General features: G+C 37.7%; 1 protein-coding gene across 4 annotated transcripts; it reads right to left on the reverse strand.

Annotated features, from left to right (window-relative positions):
- Window positions 1-680: 680 nt before the first annotated feature.
- nt5c2b (5'-nucleotidase, cytosolic IIb) lies at window positions 681-21,517 on the reverse strand. Of its 4 annotated transcripts, XM_043235653.1 has the most exons (19): window positions 21,330-21,517; window positions 19,493-19,616; window positions 16,726-16,799; window positions 11,283-11,400; window positions 11,065-11,160; window positions 10,866-10,957; window positions 10,016-10,073; window positions 9,465-9,515; window positions 9,276-9,369; window positions 9,027-9,080; window positions 8,859-8,942; window positions 8,011-8,052; window positions 7,812-7,919; window positions 7,052-7,118; window positions 6,316-6,486; window positions 5,671-5,722; window positions 4,758-4,818; window positions 3,664-3,840; window positions 681-3,415 (listed from the first exon to the last, which is right to left on the reverse strand). In XM_043235653.1, exons 2-19 carry the CDS (start codon window positions 19,594-19,596, stop codon window positions 3,173-3,175), a joined length of 1,746 nt encoding a protein of 581 aa, XP_043091588.1. In that variant the 5' UTR covers window positions 19,597-19,616; window positions 21,330-21,517; the 3' UTR covers window positions 681-3,172. The 4 variants fall into 4 exon arrangements, with proteins under 4 accessions (XP_043091588.1, XP_043091563.1, XP_043091573.1 ...); XM_043235628.1 differs by lacking the exon at window positions 9,465-9,515; XM_043235638.1 differs by lacking the exons at window positions 10,866-10,957; window positions 11,065-11,160; window positions 11,283-11,400; ... (1 more) ...; window positions 19,493-19,616; window positions 21,330-21,517 and having other exon boundaries at window positions 9,473-9,515; window positions 10,016-10,076.
- Between the last annotated feature and the right edge of the window lie 844 nt (window positions 21,518-22,361).

The following is a 22,361-nucleotide window of genomic DNA, read 5'->3' on the forward strand; positions in this document are numbered from 1 at the left end:
TGAGATCAGAGATTGTTGGGCTTTATTTAGTAAATTATAGCCAACTTTGATTATTATTATTATTATTATTTTTTCCTAGACAGACGCTCTTGTGGGGTTAAATACAGGTTCTGGCTTTTTACTTTTTTTTTTTTCTAATTTGCTTTGTTAATGAATTGTAGCTACTTTGTAACTAAAATGTAAACCCTAGGGAGAACAACGGTTCTAGAAAGTGCTATTAAACATTCATCAGTTTCACTGTGGTACTGTGTTCTTTGTGCCGTTTCTTTAAAAAAAAAAAAATCCTACGACTTCATAAGCCTAACAACAGATGCACAACGGAATATTTGCATCACACTATGTGTCTATTATTTAATATTAAACGTTTCGGATATTTTATCTGACTGTGATTGTTGCATTGCAACATTTTTGCTTTCAGGGTCTGTCAGGACAGGTTAAGACAGCTCGCGTTGCTTTTTTTATGTTTCACATCATGTTCCAAGATATTTATTTTGTAATATGCAGCATACAGCACATATGTGAAGTGGTATTTTAGACAAATGGAAATCAGTAACTGAATCTAAATAACTAGTGTATTGTACAGTTGCTATCCTGGTTAGGATGCCTTATTCAGAAAACCTGTTATGGCACATAAATGCAGTTCCATTCCAACAGAAGTTACAGAGAGAGATGACAAACAGTTATGGAAAATTATTTTTTATTTGACATTGCAATGCAATTTCCCATATGTATAAGTTTGGAACTCTATAAATCAGAAGCTATCATAATTCAGGGAACAATGAAACCGAAGACATGAAATCGCATGCCCTAAACAAACAAACAAACAAACAAAACAAAACAAAACAAAACAAAACAAAACAAAACAATCGGATTAATAAATGCCACGTCTATTTTGCTAGATGTCTTTTACAGACGGAACAGTTTTGCACCTTTTCCTTTTTTGCTAAACTGAAAACTAATAGTCACAAAAAATATAGTTTGTATTAAACATGAACCAAAAACAAAAAAATCTGAAATTAGAAAAAAGGTAAAAAAAACAAAAAAAAAAACAGAAAGGAACAAATACTAAGTATATTAGTAAGTTATTGGCACATTTAACACGCTACTACTGTATACTGTAAACTATGCCAAAATATAATATTAAAACACTGGTTCAAACAGAGATATATGCAATGCTACCTATGACCATATGGATGAGATCTTCACCGGTATCTAGGTATCTATTTCCACACTACTGGGAAAGCTGGACGAATACTGTTTAAACTCAATGCATTTTCTATTATATTATTTTTCAATATAATCTAAGCCAGTTTCCCTTGCATAGACAACTAAAAAGGACAACTGCTGACACTAGTGCAAATTAGCCCAGGACTAGTTTTAGTCCATGTTTAGGGAGCTGGCTGTTTTATGTATATATACACACACCCACAACAATGAGTTTTTATATAAAAAAAAAAGGTTAATGAAAACAGAGGAAAGAGAGATACTGGACATAAAAAAACCACTTTCTCTATACTGTGTTCTCTAGAGAACCAAGAACGAGTATATTTTGAAAGAATTGCCCCGTTTTAGGATGTCCAGTTGTTTTTAAGCCAAAAACCGACATAAAGTATACGCTGTATGCTTAAAAATATCTCTTTCCTCATTGCTTGGAAACAAATATTCGAAAACCTAGAAACCTATTCATGGGCCTTACCAGAAACCATTATAGTTTAGACCTACCTGGTCTTCCCTTTTAAAAAAAACTGACAGTCAGAAAAATAAAGAACATCATACAGTTATATGCATACGAGTAATGGACATTAAACTATGGATTGGATAGCTTCATTTAATCACATCCTACATACTATCTTTGAGTAATGCATATAAAAGTCACACTAACCTTCCTAATCTACACGTTTCATGCACCTGAAACACTTCCTCTCTAAACATCAACCTGCCATTATACTTTTTTTCTTTAAAAACTCCACATACTTGCTGTGGAGACACCTAAAAGTCTCTAATGGGACCCTTGAAGCTAAACCGAATACACTTTCTCAACGCCGTTTGGTCCACATGAGAGTAAACCATCAACAGTTCAAACATCACCCAGGACTACATTAATTTCCATAACAGACATTCACCAGAGCAACAGCACTTTTTATTTTCTCATCCTATCATTTTCACAAAGTCCAGCCGTTTACTTCATCGTGACTTTTCGAGTGATAAAAGACAGTTTTATAAATATTTCTTTTGTTTTTTTGCATATAAAGGTCACTTACTGTTTGATATTTGAATAGTTTTCGTATGCGAGGCAGATAACGATGGCACATAATGTTTGAGACAAAACTAGAGCGTTCTGTTTAGCTTATATAAGAGTATAAAAATACAGTATGTCATTGTTCAATGTGACATCGTTGCCAAAATTAGAAGCAGGTACTGATATGACGCCTCTGTGTGTGTCCGGACTCATTTTGCGCCCCTAAAACACGAGGCGTCCGTTCGCTACTCTGTAGCATTAACGCTAAACAAAAACGTCCGCATTAAAAAAAAGATGAAAACCAAGAGGTTAACAACAAACCTCTGAAAAGAAAAAGAAGAAAAAAAAGCAGCTGCGTGCTGTTGCCAAGTAACTGGATTCTCGTGTTGGCTGCAACGTCCATACACACACGCCACAATTAACCGCGCTTCGGTTTTCTGTGCTTCATTCAGATTCTCAACACACGCAGGACTTCAACACAAACGCCCCGCCAACATGCTCAACTTTACCACACACGCACAGAGGTTTTTTTTTTTGTTTAAAAGGAACAGTCTTTGCAGGAGGTAGTAACCAAGCTAATCAGAGTGAAAGGACTGGCTACTTGAAAAAGTTACTGTTAAAAACCATAAAGCAATAGTAAAATATAACTATAACGTGTATCTGTAAGGATCCAATAACCCCCCCCGTATGGTGCATGTAAACTTTCAGTTCACAGTAAAGTAAGCATCTCTTCAACTGTGTTTCCATTGGATGGCGTTTATAGCGGCTGATGAACAATTCAAATTTGAAAAACAAACTAATGTATTAGTATTGAGAGGAAACTGTCAGTTTGGGGCGAACTGAAGCTTCGGCAATTACAGTCTACTTCATACATCCACCTCACATCCACTCTACCGCCCTACAGATCTTTACCCCAGAATAGGTCAATAACATCTACTCCTCCTCCTCCTCTTCCTCCTCCTCCTCCTCATCGTCGTCCTCGTCGTGGCAGTGTGTGATTTCCTGTGGCGGCTGGGCGAACAGGTGGGGCGGTTTGATTTCGCTGATGGAGCGCGTGAGCTGGTTTCTTTTACAGTCGATGTCCTTGCAGTCCACACAGTGGCGGTTGCGTGTGGCCAGAGGAGACTCGGTCTCGGTGTCTACGTGAGTGTGCTCCACCGTGGACTCATGGGGCATCTGGGACAGAGAGGAGAGGAGATGGAGACAAACACGCCAGAGGTATGTTAAATAGGGCGCTTGGCACAGAAGAGAGAACACGGCGATCAGGACAAATGTGGGTGTGTATGGGTGTGTATCCTGTAGGCAGCACTTTGGTACTCATTTCAGAAGAATGTAACAATACTAGTCTTCTGTTAGTACCGAGTACTCGATTTGCAGTGTGTGTGTGTGTGTGTGTGCATGTGTGTGTGTGTGTGAGTCCTCACCAGCACGTGAGCGGCTCTGAACAGGTAGCTGAAGGGGTAGTAGAGCAGGTTGATGAATGAGGCGGCATACAGGTCAGCGTAACGCATCACCTGAGACGCAAACAGAGTCTGCCGAGAGCCGCTGCGGAACAGACTTCCCATCATCCCGTAGCACATGTCCATGTCATGAGTCACTTTCTGATGACACAGAGAAAATCACTAAAGTAACCCGTTATTCTAGTATCATATATAATTTTTTTTATTATTTCTTCTCTTGCCTTTTCATTATTAAGCACTAGTTTTAGATATTTTAGTATATCAACTCAATCTGAATTAAATTGTCATGTTGCCTTGACAACTGGCTGAAATAAAAGTATTTTTTGTTACTTGATATTTATTTTATTTCAAATAATATATTTCTTTAGGTGTTTTATTTTTAATCATCGTAGATAATCCGTGATCCATAGGGACCAGTCTCCAAGGTCCGGCACGCACGTGATTGGCAGATAAACGGTTAGGTTCAACCATCATAGAGTTATCATCTGCACATGTTTTTCCTTGCCCATTTACACATTCACGCAATTTTAAACCTTTTTGTCTTAAAGAGACAGTAGCCAACAAATACCTACTTCTGTCTGGTCTTCTAAAGGCTTTAACAAAGATTAATCTGTATTTAACTTTTTTGTGTTGTTTTACACTTAATTATTACAATTATTACGGCGCCTGAATACTACTGTTACTGTCTTTATACAGCTTATAATTTTGTGCTGTATTCTGTTCATTTACTGAACGTTGCAGCACTAATAATAACAACCCTATAACATTTAATATGTAATATCACTTTTGTATCTTATTAATGTTCTATACACGTGGTAGGCCATTGATCACCATGGAATTAAACATAATAGACTTATACAGTAGGCTAGCACTTATTGTAAGCACTCCTTGAGAGTGTGACACATGCCGTTTATGAAAAGAAAACAACCCAGAATATTTCTTAACAATAAACCAAGTTATTGAGACTTGGTGTAAGAAAGGTTCAGCCTTTTCACATCTAGTAAAATCAGATATAGCTGAAATGTTAGGAATGCGAGTGCGTGATTTAGCGTGTGTACCTTCATTCTTCTCTGGATGGCGCTGATATCTGGCCTCTCATTGCTGCTGCTGTCCAAATGCCTAAAGGAAGAACGTGAGTGAGAAAAACACAGATTTAAATGAAAAAAGAAGTGAACATTTTTGCTTATCAACAGGTGAACTCTCTCTCAGTGCACCAATCAGCGCGCAAAACCCTTTTACGTTCCAATTCAATTATTACATTTGAATTTAATTTGAACTGACTTTTGCCGTTCATTATGACTGAAGGAAACATAATCCTCTAATTTCCTGAGTGCTATTATGGTGCGTTTTTATGGCATATAATTGCTGTGATTACAAGATGAGTCAAAAGTTAAACTCAGAGCCGTTTACGTATTCTATTGTAACTCACAATTATGCATTTCTATGTCAACACCAATATGAATTGGTAGAATTTGAATAATCGACAAACAATACAACATCTAACAGTCAATATGTAAATGTAATATTTAGTTTTATTCGTTTATCATGCCGGACATTATGCATTAGTTATCCAGCTCTATTATGCTAGCTATATTAAAACAGCAGTGCATGTGTTTCTTGCATTATTAAAACATCAGAATTGACAACATCATGATGGGAAATCTGTATTGATGGCTGTGTGACTTGACTTTTAACGCTGTGAGACGATTAATCGTGATTAATCACACTCAAAAACAAAAACGGTTTCTCTTTGCATATTAGATGTGTGCGTTCTTTGTATATAAATTGTATAAATATTTTTGTGTTTTTTTCTTGACTAAAATTGCATTTTAGTCAATTCCACTTCCTGTCAGCGATTAGCAGTGCATGACCAATGAAATAAAAGGAAGACCATTTCGAAATTCTGAATGTACACACACACACACACACACACACCTGTGCTGAGGAAGGAACAGAGGCAGCTTTACTCACTTGTACAGTTCTGCCAAGAAAATGTCCAAGCCCTGCAGTTCCTCGAACAGAGCTGTGAATGAGAGGGCAGAACCCTGTCATGATTGGGTTTCACATCTCTTTTTTTTTTTAGCCTTTCAAGTGTGACATCTCATCTCACTCTTTCTTTTTCTCTGTGTGAGCATTCCTTTCTTCACTGAGATTCTCACAAGAAGGCCTTTTTCACACTACACACCACACACAAGCGTAACTGTGACAGCAGGCCCATATTGTGCTTTCACATTGACAGAACTGCAGCTCTATCCAGAATATAAAGTAAGTTATAGGTTACAACAGTAATATTTCCCGCAGTAATGGCCATACTTTATAAAACGGTTTAAACTGGTGATAATAAAATATAATTTGTATGCGAAAGGGGATTACATTTACACCCAAACGGTAATAAATCTACACGGAACACCATAAACTGCTATAAAAGACGGCACTGATGAATAGGTTTGCACAGAATATTACTCATATTTTATGCAGAGTTCAGCACCTACTTGCAGTTATGCATCACCAGTGTGCTTACAGCAACAATGCCGTAACCTGTTATTATGGGCACCCAAAATAAATATGCGCTGCTTACGTGCAGTGTGAAGCGGGCCAATGGCTGATTTTACTCACAGCTTTTGTCTGTCCACACATGCAGCTCCTGAGCCAATTCGGGAATCACCAGGAACGTCCGCCAACCCTGACGCTTCTTGGACTTGAGAATATCTCCAAAAATGTGATCTCCAATGTACACAATATCCTTTCCTTTCGCTCCAAGCAGGTCACACACAATGTCAGAAGAACCTGGGCGGAAATGCAACAGTAATGTGAGATGAATATTTAACACAGCACACTTTAATCACAATTATTATATTTGCAAATAAAAAAACATTAACTACCAAGGATATTACAATAACTTGGTAATACTAGTTACTAGCCATGAACCTAAACCTAACCTTAACCCATGTAGTTACTTTATATTACCCAGTACTTTAGTAAGTACACACACTGTAAACTAAAATGCAATCTTTGTTGAAGTTAGTTAATAAAAATACATCTTTATTGTTAGTTAATGTCAGCTCAAGTTTATTAAATAATATTAAGAGTATTTATTATTTTAGTGATATATCAGCAAATGTTAAAATGAAGATTAACTAAGATTATTTAGTGCTTCAGAAGTATTTTTGATGCTAACTAATGTGAGTATTACGGGACTAAATGACTGTACACACGCAGTGAAAAATCATGTGATAAAGTGTAGTATCCAATATATCCTTGTGATCTATGCGTCAAGTCCTTGAGGACATACATCTGTGTGTGTGTGTGTGTGTTTGTCCATACAAGTGTGACATTTGCATCTTTCCAGTACCTCCAGAGTAAACAATGCCATGTTGTAACGGCCCAGTGTATGTTCCTATTTTCAGCCGCCCTGTAGTCTGTGATAGAGAATATAATTATTAATAATCACGCTGTCTTTTCAGTGGTTCTCAACCTGACAAGTCAATACACTTCCAAGGGCAAATAGGACAAACAAGCTTTAAAATAAGTTAAATCATGAAAGGCTGTGCTATTTAAAATAATAATAACAAAAAGCCATGAAAATTTCTATAGTTATGCAAAGCTCTAAAATATTTTATGTCTATATAAAAATGAATAAAATCTCCGGTGACCTATATTGAATATCGTCTTAAAAGATGGGGGCCCTGGTGTCAAATACGGTTGGTTATTTTTGTCATAACTCACAAAAAATCAATTGTGCCTGTCCAACTCACTAAATTTACTATTCAAATCAGGGAACAGTTTTGCATTGTGCACCGCTGGTGGTTAAACTGGACTGTGGACGTTACAGACAGGATTTTGCTCAAAAAATATCTTTCTTAGAAGCGGCATAACTGTTCTGTGAACGGTTCATCTGCTTTATACTGCAAAGAGATGACAGTAGTCTCTAATTAGTTATACTGCGCTCAGCAGACTTCAGTATAAATGCTCAATGCTCAGCGCTGACTAACCTTTTGCTTGATCGTGTTCAGCAGGATAAAATGTTCCAGAATGTACAATGCTGCACCTGCTGACCTCAAGAGTCTGCTTCTGTTTTTGTGATAGCAGAGCTTTTCGTCTGATGTACTTACCGTATCCACCTGTCTTAGAACAGTTCCCTCTCCAAAAAATAAAGGCTTTCGAGCATCCACTAAGATGAGGTCGAAGTACGACTGCCAAGGACGGTGTGGCGTGCCATGCTATGACATAAAACATTATTATGAGCAACAATATATGACAGGAAGCTCTTCGGAAAGATTTAATGACGGTCTGAAAAAACTACGTAAATACCTTCGGGCCATGGGGGAAGTCAAACAGGTACGTCATAATTTTCTGTAAAACAAATCAAAACTAAATTTAAAATCTAGACGTTCACCTTTTTCTTATTTTAATTTGTACCCAAAAAATGGCTCTTATTTTTTTCTCATTTTCTCTTTATTAGCTCTCATAGTTTGCAACGGTTTTGAAGACAAGAAAAAATGATTGAAATTAAAAAAAGAAGCTCTAAAAATCGCTATTTGTGAATAATGATTAAGAAAATATCTATTTTGGTTAGAATATATGACAATATAAGATATATTAGATACATATAAATGTAAGAATATTTAAAAAGTGTTTTCTAGAAAAAAATAAATCTCCAAAACTATACAAAGCTATAAAAAAAATTGTAATAATGAATAAATATGCATTAAATCAATAAATATACACAGTAGTAGTAGTACTATAGCATTTTCTAGTTTTCTAGAAAATTATAAAATGTACTACTACATTTTTTTTCTAACAAAAAAAAAAAGTGTTAAATGTTTTAAAAAAAAGTTAGATAGGTGTAGCATATGAAAAATTTGACAAGATTGAAAACATGTCTTAGAGACAGAAGCACAATGTATTTAATGGATTATTTAACAACAGATTGATTATTCAGTAAATTAAAGTCTTGAAAGTTGTTGTTGTGGGAATTACTTCACCTAAATTTACCACGCCGTCTCTACCCTAATTAAGGTCTACTAAAATGTATAATTTTAACCAACATTTATGCGTGGTATGTTATTAGAGTACTGAACTGTTCGCCAGTGTAAACTCTCATTTGTTAGCATGTTCTGAGACAAATCATGTGTATGTGTTTGCATCGGTAAACTCACATCTGTGTATTTGTAGTCGCTGTTGGTGGCTAAGAAAACTTTAGCGACTTCATTCATGCGGCTCAGCAGCAATGGCAACTTGCCCTATGAGTAAAGAAAAAAAAAAAATCAGTTATTCTCAGAAATACAACACAAACAACAGAGCAAATCAGTAACAGACAAACTTACATCTTTCACAACATACTTCTCCAGGTTTTCCACTGTTTTCTCCTTCAGCGTTCCCTGAGAAAACAAATAAAAGCTTTAAAAAGAGAGCAGGTTCATGTTAACGCGTTTAAAACACTTAAATCAAGAATCCAGCACCTACCTGTTCCATTTACATCCATTTCACAGTTAATCACACCTGCCCGCTATTAATGTACACAGCAATGTCACTTCATCAGATTACTCTGACAGAGAAGCAGAGAACCTTTTTACCTTGAAATGTACCCAGTCTACAGCGTCTCGGACATCTTGGAACATGCTCTTGAAGGACATGAAGAGGTCTCCATCCTTAAAGCCCGTTTCACAGCTAAAGGTTTAAAAAGAACAAAGGGGCAGCAGAGTAAGAGGCCGAGCTCCATCTCTGACACATTTTATCGACAGTCAGACATGTTTAAATGGGACAGTCTTCCCTTGTTTGAGGTTGTCCGAGCCAAACAGGAAAGCTCTCTCCCCCTAAAAGGACCAACAGGTGTTTCAGAGGACATGCATCCATACCAAAACACAAATCACAGACTATTACGTTTTAATAGATTTTACCTAGACTTTTTTTTCGGTTTGTTTGTTTCGTTTTGGGGTTTTTTTTGAGCATGAGTAGAATTATTTCCATGCCATTTAAAAGGTATAAACTTCAATTTAAATTTGACATGCATTATAATTAGTCATTAGCAAATAAACGGATGATAAATTATGTCATGCACAAACATAATTCCAACCACAGACTACAATCTGCTTGCGTCATCCTGTTTTATAGCATAGTTGTAAATTGTTTATGCTGTGTTAGGATCTTCTTATCTTGACAAAACGTGTTGGTTGGTGAACTGATATTGAGAGCTCCAAATAGTCCTCACCCACAGTAAATGATACTGATTTACTGATACTGAATCAGTGGTATGGCTATATGCAGTGTCCGAGGTAACAGAAATTAATAGAATCATAGTGACTGGAACTCCTACCTTGAATATCGGTCACAGTTTGAGAAGAAGTCAACCAGGCAGGCTAAAAGGTATGTTTCTGTGCAGAGAGAGAAACAGATATAGAATAAGAAAGTGTGTAAAAGTTCTCAGATTCATTGCGTATTACGTTTTCAACATGAAAAGCGAATTAACATAGTATTATGATTCCTGAAGGATCATCTCACACCGAAAGCCCGGAGTAATGGCTGCTGAAAGCTCCGATTTACATTTCAGGAATACATTACATTTTAAAATATACCCAGACAGAGAACAGCTCTTTTAAATTGTAAAAGCATTTCACCATATTACTGTTTTTACTATGTTTTTTTTTTAAATACAAGCAGCCTTGTTGAGTGTTCTTTTAAAAACAGTAAAAAATCTTACAGAACAGTATTGTATAAATCTGTAACGGGCAGCAATGACAATCATTTTTGATGAAAAAAAAACAATGCACTTATTGCAGGTAAGAAGGTATTAGTGTAAAACGCTCAAGTCATTCGATCAGTTCAAGGGATAATTTGCTTTAAATGGAAAATTCTGTTAATATCTACTCACCTAATGTCAAACACATTGTCTTTTTTCCAAACAAAATGGCAAAGCTGCTTTTCTTCATATGTTCTCATAATGCATAATGTTTATAGATCCAAAATTATTCTCTGAATCGCCATGAATGAATCACATCAATTTAAAAAAACTGATAATTGCACACAAATACTACCTCAAATAATAACTCATATACTCAATACTCTTTATACACACATAAGAATTACGAGTTACAAAAGCCACTGTTAATGCGTCTCTGAAAGGCAGCCAGCATCAGGGCTATGGATGACAGTGATAAAGTGCCTACCTGGAAGGTTAAAGAGTGTGTTGAGGATGTAGAAGCGTTCTGTGTCATCACGCTGGATGAACTTGTTGGGATAGAGCTCTCGGGTGTCAGGGCTGGCAGGGAACACAGGAACATTATGAGCACATGCTCCATAGGTTTCATAAGAGTTCAGTGACCAAGACCATCCAGGCTGGGCTTGATGGGGGCCAGGATTACTCACCCTCGCAGGAAGTTAAAGCCGTGCACGCAGACCAGGATGTTTCCATAAGCATCTACCTTCAGGAGGTTGCCATACATGGTATCAAACACCAGACCTCTGTAAATACAAAAAGAAAAGAAAGGGTTAAATGTGTTGTTTATCCTATAAACATAATGTAAAATGACGTTCTTGAAACGGAAAGCTGTCTCAAACACGGTATGCCAATGAGAGTTTATTACCTTGTGGGGAAAGTGGGGTCATAAACAAATCCGAGCAGTTCCTGCGGGTAGCCAATGGAGACCAGCCGCTCCACAGTCAGATCAAAGCCCAAAGATTCATATTCAGGTGATTTGTATACTGTTGATAGAGATATTTGTTAGATTTAGACATTTGTTAGATCAGGAAGAGTCTTGTAAAATTAAGACTTTGTTCTCCATTTTAGTTCAGTTGTGGCCGCACTGTTGTAATTAGTTCCCTCGTTTTAGTTGCATCTTGGCCCCTTTTTTTACTAATTAGTTCCTTAGGTTTAGTTTCTTTTAATCATGGCTCTTGAATTAGTATAAAAGGGAATACATTACTACAACTTGGCCATTGTTTAACTAAAACAAGAATCTCCTTTGTGATCCCCGACGTTTTTCCTGCATGTCACGTATACTCTTAAAACCCCAAAACGTTAAAGGTACATTTTGCTTTACCATTAAATGGTAGAAAATAGTATTCTAGGGGTACCCCCCTAGAGACAGTGTTGTAGCTTGTTTTCCTCCAAGTGTGCAAGGTTTTGTCATGCCAAAGTATTAGTTGCCCAAATAATTCTCCCTTCTTGGCGTAACGGTTCATATTTTTGGATGAAATTACTGTAAAATCCCTCCAAGCTAAGTTTATTCTGGAAGGGATCTCAATAACAACTAACTCAAAATAAAACATAAAGATGCACGCATGGCAGTGTGTTGCATTTAAAGACACTCTCTGGGAGCGCTCTGTACAACAGCACCTGTGATACGTGTTGACCCTAACCTTGTCCTTTCACAGAGCTAGCAAAGGGTACCAGAACATTCACATTACAAAGGCTTAGCAGGGCCATGTATGCCCTGTGATCTAATCCTGTATGAAACCGGACCCACTTGCCCTAAAAGATTTAAACCCAATTAGATCCCAAGCCTCTGCAGAGGGATTTGGGTGGTATTTCAGCAACAAATAAGGCACTTCACAAGACCCTAACAACAAATTCTGTTTTTCCAACCTGACGCCCAACTGAAGATGAAATTAAAATAGACAAAGACATATATACGACAACAGCTTCAGCAAAGTTGGGGGTCACTAAACTGTACACAGACATGCTTAAGCTCACGTCACATGTTGTTGTGGAAGAGCTGGAAATGTGTTATGCTTGTTGTTGATGAGGTGGCAGGTCAAAGGGCAGAAGCCCAGAAGGATCCTTTAAGAGTATGCAATGCGAAGGAGAGGAGTGCCTCAGGGTGAACTCCTGGGTCCATTACTAATGAAGTCTGAGACAAGTTTGACCACAACAGCCTGCTTGATTTTTTGCCAGAATGTTGTTTTTCTTCAATAGATTTGTGTTTTTGCAGGTCTGAACATTGTTTGTCAAGATACGTTTACTAAAATGACTAGCTTTATTCTGTCATTGTACTTGAAAATATCTGCAAGTGTTCTCTTCTGTGCAGTTTCTGATAATAATAATTACATTCTTGAATAATTACATTCTTTATGGTCATGGATAGGTATGACAAATTTTAAATAACAGAAAACAGCAATGGCAATACCCTGCAATATAGCAACACATAGCAATGTAGCAATACAATTCCCTCTACATAACAATACCCTGTCAAATACCTTTTTTGACCTTTTACCAAAATTCTGTGTTATTTTGTATAAGCTGTAGCAGTGTAAGAGTGTTCCTACTTTTTCCACAGGTACTAATTTCTTTGGTATTTTGCTAATCCATACAGCCTGTCAAAGCCTAATTTTTCCAGTAAATGACTTATATGAGACTTATTTGTAGGATTGCCTCCAGCCAGTTTCACGGGCTGTTCAAGGCTTGTGTCTCTACAGATGTATGATAGATAGGCTGTGGAGGGGGAGGCGGATAGAAATGAATTCCCCACAGAGCCATGGCCAGAAGTACATGCACATACAGGCAAGCAAACCCCAACAGAGTCACTAACTCAGGCCAGATTCTTCCACCCAGATAGCAGCTGTACACAAACTCAACTGCCCCTTCCCTTTCCGTCTCTCTCTCTCTCCTCTCCACGATGTTCCACGAAGCTACAGTGAAACCTATTTTGAGCCTCTTTTTCCCTCTCAGTCACTATTCCCATCATCACTCTTTGCCGAACTGCATACATCAGTGTTGACCTTGGACAATGTTGGCCTTGAGCTAGCATACTCTTGCTATGGTGAAAGAAAATATTTTTGGCAGTTTTACTGAGACCTGCATACAGAGAAAAAATCTATATCCCATTATACGTGGCCTACATTAGGAAGAGGAGAAGGTTTGAGGGGTGAAATTAGTTCACAGTTGTATTGACAAAAAAAGACAGGTATGCTTTGCTGTGAAATACAAGTCAAACTTCAGTTAACATGGCCATTAATGTATTTACAGTTCAACTGAAGTAAAGGAGCCTCGGCTAGATTTGATTAACTATTAGCCAGCAACTAGTCAACATGTAGAAATCTGTTTCTTCTATTCATGAAAATAAGCTTACATAAATAAGCTGTGAAAATACTCACTATACATAAGATATCTAAAATATCTAGTTAAAGTAACCACGGAGATTTTAATCATTTTACAACATAGTTATTGCAGATGTAAATAGTTACTATTAATGGTGTTCACATTTGCGTAAAATATTTATGTCTTTGATTTATGTCTTCAAACGTTAATTAAGTGAACCTATAGAGCACATTGCACTACCAGCAGCATTTATCGAGCAAAAACAAAGCAAACTGCACAAGTCTAAATAAACAAAGTGCCGCTCTATAGTTATTTCATTACATTACAGTCTTTTATTTAATATATAACCTGAAAGTTATTCTCTGGAGTTATCAGACCCTGTGAACTATGTGTGCAAAATTTACTGTTCACTCATTTTGCAAAAAAAATTAACTGTGTGAAGAAGCCTATAAAAATACACTTAGAGCGCTACTGTAATTCAAAGTTTAAACGAAAAGAAATACCCCTCTATGGGTTTGTGCTGTTATAATTACAAGATATGATATAGTTAAGTAATAGGAATTTAGAATTTGTTCCTTAATAAATCTGTTTTTGAACAAATAGTTTGAGTCACTAATTCAATGACTCATTAGTTTGAATCAGCCATTTTGAACAAATCACTTGCATTAATGGTTCAGTGAATTACTCATTAAGTCACATTTATCCATCGCAAGGCACAAGCACAAAAGCCCACTCAGCTTATTGCTTAATTATCACTATTTAAAAAAAACATATAATTTTTTGTCGATATAGCACACCTCTACTGGGAATCCTGTCCTAAACCACCAGACACGATTCGCTACCTTGGCATGTTGGATGTTGTTGAGCTGGTTTATCCGGTCAGTGGCCAAAACAATACCCGGTGATCAGCTATGACAAGTAAACTCCCTTTTCAACAGGGATATGAGTTTTCATGGGCAAAAATGAATCTTCATCATCACCAATTTAAACTAACGCCAGAGTGCTTTCATCGCCAGTATCAATGAAGTCAGTAAGATGACACCAGCTAAATGATGTCTTAGTCTTCTGTATACATGACAACAAGAAGCGTCCTAATTTCCCACTCTATTGAGGCAAACTGATTATTAGTCAATAGTAAAGAAACTTATTTTTCACCGCTACGTTAAACTTCTGTAATTTTATACAGCTCCAAAATGATTTGCAATGACCTGGGTGTCAGCCTAGGGCCACTAAGGCCACGAAGATTCATGTTTCTTTCTCCACACACTCCTGGACAGATTATCACATATGCATGCGTGTTTAGAACCAGGGTATGATGTCAGGCTGAAGTTCACAGTTCAGGTTACCCTCAGCAAGAAAATAAAATTTGTATCATCTTGCAAGGTAAACAAACTCCCCCAACCCCTAAAAGCGTTCATCAAGCTCCCCCTAACGAACATGTTTGAGCTGCATTAAGCCACTGGTTGACTTTGGATTATGCTGACAGGTTTTAATACAACAGAATCCACCCTAAAGACTGTGTCTTTAATTTGCTAAATTGTGCATCCTGAAGTTAAATTATTCTGCCAGTTTAACATTGTTTTATTTCTCTGCCCTGTGAAAAACCATCTGGTCTGCACGAAGAATGCAGAGGTGGCAGGTTTCATCTATGATTTAATGGACTGTTAGGTTGACGAGCTGTCGACGCCGAGTTTAGATGGAGAGTTTGTGCCACAGCTCTGTCCACGTGCAAGGTATTATCTTGCACGCTGGTCCCAATCACAAAGGGGATTTAGTTATGGAATGGACTCAATAAGCAACAGGAAGTACTAATCGGGGCATGGAAAGTGGTCTTAAAACCCTGTATGGTTTGGTTTAATGCTTCTTGATCTCAAATCCTGGATTTAAGATCAACAATGCATTGCTAACATCTATTAATATTCTATTGTAGAGCCACACAAAAAGAAAATTGATCTCCAACAAGGATGAGGAGTAACGATTTGTCTTGAAGGTTAAAACATAATTAAGGAATAAAAAAGATGGCTGCGAATTAAAGAATTTAGTGCAATTAAATGTACATTATTTATTTATTTTATTATACCTTTTCATGAGGGGGTAAATGATATCTAGCAAGAATGAAAGATCGTCGATTGTAAGACTACAGAATATTTGTCAAAGCATTTACAGTATGTCTGTTTCCTTTTATTGACTGTTATGGATTTTTCAGGACATCTAAGCTGTGGTTGCAATTTGATCTGAGGATAAGAAACAATATAGCTTCGTACTTGTAAACATTTGTGCTTGGTTATAGCCAGCTGTAATGTGGAGGATGTCAACAGCTGAGCGGCCTCAGAATTTAGCTTAAGCCATATTAGCTGCTGGCTACGACGCACGCCATCCACGTCTAAAGAGTCATCCATTCTAACTGTCAAAGAACCGATCTGCTTTCTCAGGGCCCACAGCCTGGATTTAGTGAGGATCTTATCCACCGCTAGCAGCCGAGTTCCTGGGACCAATAGCAGAAAGCAACGGGATTTCAGAAACCCAATGCATCTGATCCATGTTAAACTGTTGCACCATAAGAATCGAGCCCTCTCTTATTTCAGGTTCTTGGCTGAACTAAATGTCATAAATAAATTAAGCTGTAAATAAGGTGGCTTGTTTATGTTGATGGTCGTTCCAACAAACTAAGCCCTCAGCCAAAGACAAACTCTAGGGTTTAGATCATATAAAATGAGGCAGTTTGTGTATATGAGACATCACCTCAATTTTCCAGATTCCAAAACCAGACGAGGAGTGGCTAAATATACCCAAGAATCCTACTGAATGTTTACCCTGAGATTCTATGCGAGAGTGTTACTGGCTCAAAGAGGAACCCAAGCATAAGGACAAATATTAGGACATTTTTTTCAGAAAAAATCTTCGGTCCATTCCTAGGGTTGTAGAAGCAAAGGGGGATTGGACTGTGAATATTTCAGCATAATCATCAAAGGAAGCAAGAAACAACTTACCTGCTAAAGTGTAGTCCATGTCAAAGCCGAAGCATTTAATCTTTTCCATGGCCAGACTTCTGTTTACAAACACTCTGGGGAAGAAAGCGAAACAGTCAGAGGTGAGTTTGGTGGCGATAATCAGCAATTCGCAATTTTGAGAAATAAAACAAAAGGTAAATAAATAAAATAAAATAAAATGGCTTGATTTCAGAAGACAAAATGAAACACAGCATCAACAACAACAGCAGCAGCAGCAGCAGCAGCAAAAAAACTACTACAGTATGGCATTCCCAGTAATAAATAAACTCCCACACCCGGGCCAACATGCTAAGAGTGATCTGAATTTATTTTGAACACTGACAGCTCTATGCATTAGTCCACAAGCCAGGGTATCTCATGCCAGGATACGAAAACAAAGCAAATTCTGAATAATTCTCTGTGTACGCATATAATCTGATACTGACACAGATAAACCACACAATAAATCGTAACAGATATTACCATTGTATTCACAGTTTTACAAAGATTTTTGCAGCTGGAAACAATTCAGACAGCATAAAACAGCATGTTTAAACCTTCAAAAAGCAGCTGAAAATATGTAAAGTAGTATATTTTTATTACATAAAACATCGAAGTGGAAATGATCATCAGAGACATCAGACCAGACCAGTATTAAACAGATTTGGAATCCTATAAATTTTTTTACAAAACTATATCATGCAACCAAAACGAAATTACTTTGATCAACCCCTACCTTGTGGTGGCATAGCACTGGACTACATCCCATGATTCACTTCTCCAAGTAGAACCTGCGCGCTGCATTCTGAGTGGATGTCACTGCTCTAGCTGGTCTGTCAAGCCCATTTCTCTGTTCACCCTGTTACCCCCGCGGCAAACAATAGCCCCCTCTCTCTGCTTTCTTGTCATTGAATTTCTGACTTGTTGCAAAAATGATTGTGCCAGTTCTATAGCATTCTCTGTTGTTGTGCCAGTTGTTGAGTTAGGGGTTGTTTGCTTCCCTTCAAAGACATCTAGAACAATCAATAACAGCAGGAAGAACCAAGCGGGTGCAGCGGCTCAGACAACAGAGTGTGCATCCCTAGTTAGAGACAGCTGGTAAACAGATTACTCTTGTATCTCTGATGGATCCTCATTGTTGCCCTATTCTGTAATAGGCTACTTATACTGTACAAGAGACACTATAAAGGGGTGGAGACAAACCTCTCGCATAAAAATCAATGGAAGAAATATGGTGACTGTAGAAGTGGGAAGCTAAAAGAGCCAATTGCCTCTTTGTTTACTTAGAAACATGCACAAGTTTGGGTTTGTGTACTTAGAAAAGCAAAGTTTGTTTACTTAGAAAAAACGCATGTGTAAATGATGTGTTTAGCATTGTTTTGTTGAAAATAGGGACTTGCCAAAATGCATTTTTAACCAAAACACAGAAATAAAAACTTAGCCAATGAACAAAACCAAAACTAATATCAATTTGTTTAACTGGGCACTCAAGTAATTGAACTCGGTTTGCTGTATTGGATGAAAAACGCAGTTCAACCAGGAGCTGTCTCTTGATATTTCAGCTGAATAAAGTTAAAGCTGTTTTAGCACCCTTTTGGTCAACATCTACCCTCCAAAGCTATTTTTGATTATTTTTGGTTGCGGAAATTGTCATCACTAGCTGAAATAAACTTAAGAGTCTTTGAGTCTAGACTTGAAAAACACATTGGAAGTAAAACAGATATTCAGTCCCTTTGTAGCCTTGTATTCCAAGATGGCCGTCACATAAAAAGGACTTTGATCGTTCTTCGCAGCAATGAGGGTCACAAAAGATATTGCTTGGATGAATTCCACCTCAGTTCTTGATCATCAGAGTTTTACATCATCTTTGTTTTACTAACAGTACGGAAATACATAAAGTACATCCATATTCTTTTTTCTCTCTATTTTTGAAGATTCGCCTCTACGCTCCACAGAGTTAGCAAATGTTTCACTGCACATCTCACACGCCAGATAACACTACCGCCTTTGGACCTCAAATAGACTGTACAGAGAGTGGAATCCCTGCCATGACGCTCACATTTACTTTTCCTTATCTAACCCCCCTTATCTAGGTAATGGAACAAGGCAGTGAACTTTTGGCTTTAGCGCAGAGAAATGTAAAGTCAAAGTTCACAAATAGTAGGAATAGTAAACTACGCTCTATTTCAGACGCGAGCTTTGGTTGGATTAATGCCACAAGTGACGGTGTGTGCTTAAAGGGGCAGATTTTGCGAAGAACCGACTGGCACCCCTCTTATCTACCGAAGATTGCATAATGCCACTGCCTGGCAAATTCCATACTTGTGATGTTACACAAGCTCCTCCGTATTCCTGTTCCATGTGCCAGTTTTCTCTGTGTACTTTGAAACATCACTGCAGGGTTTGGCCTGTAATTGGGTAACTCCGTTCTTTACTTTAATTTAAAATCCCAATTTACCAGAGGAGCCGCTGTCTAAATAATAGGATCTTTTCTTGACAGAGTTGCTTACATTCTTAACGCGACTCATAAAATGTAAAATCCCGGCGTATGGAACCCTGAGTGAAAACTATTATAAACTCGGGCTCAGTTGGCTCTTCTAAAATGAGCGGATCGCAAACAAACTACACATTATCTAAACAGAAGGAATTAAAGATAATACGCGAAATGAATTTCGAGGAGATGATGTCTCCGGAATCTATCAAATCTATCTGTCTAAGCCTTGCAACCCAAACACAGTCATTCTATAGTCAGTCTAGTCTGATGTACCTGTGATAGGCCTCTCTCCTGTATTTCTTCATCGCCAGGCCATCCATGTTTGCGGGGAGATCTGCATAGTCCTGAAGTCGATCGCTCCATGATGTTGTCATCATTAAATCTCTCAGTTGGGAATCTGTGAAAATATTTAAAAATCTCTTAAATACTTTGAAAAAAGAGACAGAAAGAGACAAACCTTGATTAATGTTTTTTTAGGCACCATTAAAGTATGAATGCACTGAGATTTCCTAGATTGGATTAGTAATTTTCTTTAGATTTTATCACCTACTAAACAAGCCGCTGCCTGTTTATGCGCCAACTTCTAATTATAATTGGATCAGAATCTAGAAAGACAAGCATAACGACTTGATTTGATTATCTGTCATTTACACTGATAGTCTTTAAACACTTTGTCTGACTGTTTCCCATAAAAGAAAACCCCTCTCAGTCATTGTGAAACCATTTTCGTACGGCTGACTGAAATGTTTGACAGACATGAGGTCCCACATTTTCACAACTTCTGGTAAAGACAATACGCGTTCCAAATGAGCTTGCCAACACAAACGACCTCCTTGTTTGATATACTTGGCTTTTTGGTAAGGAAATGGTTCGAGTATGTGAACAAAATGAAAGCATGCAACCAGAAAAATAAGTTAAATCTCTTAAAATAAGTTAAATTACACCTTAGAAAAATTGTAAGGACCAGACTACTGAAGCAAGACGAATGACACGCAGCATAGAAGCTTGAGTCAGCATAGCGGAGCCAGTGGCCTTCACAAAGGCTGACTTGCACAAACAAGCTAGAGACCTTAAGGGCAAAGGAAGGAGATTTTCCCACCAGCCTTCGATTTTATGATTGTATGCTGAGGGAAAAGAGGACAGTAGTAAGAGGACGGTAACATAAAAATATAAAAATAATAAAACACACTCTTTTTCAAATATTCAAACATGCACTAAGAGCAGGGATGAACAGGCCTTCTTCTACAGAAAAAAAAAACTTAAAACACTTCCATTTAATGCACAAAAATACCCCAAGGAGGCAAAAGTAATAGCTCACTGTCATCTATTAGGGTGATTTGCATCAAATTTTGGGGGAAAAACTGAAAGTGTTTTTTCTTTTGAGTGCCTTTGGTCCAAATGGATACAAACTAAAAGAAAAATCTTTTTTTGTCTAAGTTGTTTATATTGGCGGACCTTCATCTGTCATACGAGAAGGCGAAGGCTGATGGCTTTTGGTAAATTATCAGCAAGTATCTTTACAACTACCACCATTTAACACTATCTAGTTCACAAATAGTGCAAATCAGACATCAAGAAATATCCAAACAATTAGCTTCAGGATTTTACAATCCCTTGCCTCTTCGCAGTAACTTCTGACAGCAGCAGTAAGAGACTAAACACACTCCAATAAACTGAACCAATTTGTTGACTTGGACTGTTTAGGTGCCTTTTTCAGGTCATGAAAAAAAAAAAAGTTGCATTGAGCTGCTGAAAAACAAGGACAAAGCCCTCGAAAGGAGGCTGAAGAGCTGGCTGGTAAGCAGCTACAGAATTTCCCACGAAGATGGCTGAAACGGAGCCTGACAATCGAGCATATTTACACAGTTTTTGATATGCAAAGGACGTGTCAGCGTTCGGTATCGCGCTTGGTGCCCTGTTTATTAACGCTACGTTAAAAAAGACATTGCCGGAGCGCGCTGAACGCGGCGCGTTGATAAACATCACTGTGAGCTCCGCGCGACGCGTCAAACATCACCGATCTATTCAAGCCGAGCACGGCAAACAAAACCACTGACACTAACAACAACAACAACAACAACTGTAAGTTCAACCATATTCGCTCACTCACCTTCCTCCTGTCAGCACACGAAAGCTCAAGCGCGCAGGAATGAGCGCTTTTTACGCTGGCGATATATCGGGTATCAATAAGACGCGGTTTTCGAGCGAAGCTGCAAGTCTTACTGTTAATGCGAACCGAAAGCTCGTCTTTTCATAACCGTGCCGTAAGCAGTCGTCGAGGGGCAGGACGAGGCGGCGCTTTCGATGTGGCTACATCCAGAGGAGGTGGAGCAAAAGCTGTCATCGCCACATCAGAGACGGAGAAACGCGAAGGCGGGACCGCCTCGGCTTCTTCAAGATGGTCGGTCTACTGACAGCTCATCGTTTACAGGATTTGTTCTTGTTGTTCTCAGTAACACCGTGCCATCGGGTGTTATTCGGTGGTGTTAGTTACTGCGGTTGATTAAAACGAACTGGCAAAAATGTATGCAGCATCTTGAGTCATGTAATGTATTGAGCACGTGAGGGGTCTTCAGACTGTGCCCCTGGCGCTAGATTAGCGCTAGGAAAAGTTTTAAACTAACAAGTAAATGATAAAAGTAAGACTGCGCTAACATTTGCAAAACATTGGAAAATAAATCGTAATAATAAAAATAAATGAATAAAAATCAATATGAAATGAACAAATAGTGCATATAGCATTAGAGAACTAGTTAGTAATATTTTACAAAAGCTATATAGTAGTCTATTTTAATTATGCATTTTAATAATTTTCCGGTATAAAAGGGTGTGTGGGTTCGTGTATTGCTGCCTTTTTAATTGTTGGAAGGGGTCCCTTGAACCAGGGTAATCATTAGTATTTGGAAAGCATTATCTAAAAGAAAGATATTTAAAAAAAAAAAAGAAAAAAAAGTCTGTTTAACATTGAACATGTATGCTGAGTTAACCGTTACGAAATAATGAATTATTTATAAATGAATATTAACCAACTGAAAAAATATTGTTTGTTTGTGATAAATTTTCTGATGTTAGAAAACACTTGTTCACAAAATTCGTTCTTGTGGCATATTTTAGTTATGTTAGTGCAAAGCACAAAATTATT

The sequence above is a fragment of the Puntigrus tetrazona genome, chromosome 1, assembly GCF_018831695.1.
Source record: "Puntigrus tetrazona isolate hp1 chromosome 1, ASM1883169v1, whole genome shotgun sequence".
Lineage (NCBI taxonomy): Eukaryota > Metazoa > Chordata > Actinopteri > Cypriniformes > Cyprinidae > Puntigrus > Puntigrus tetrazona.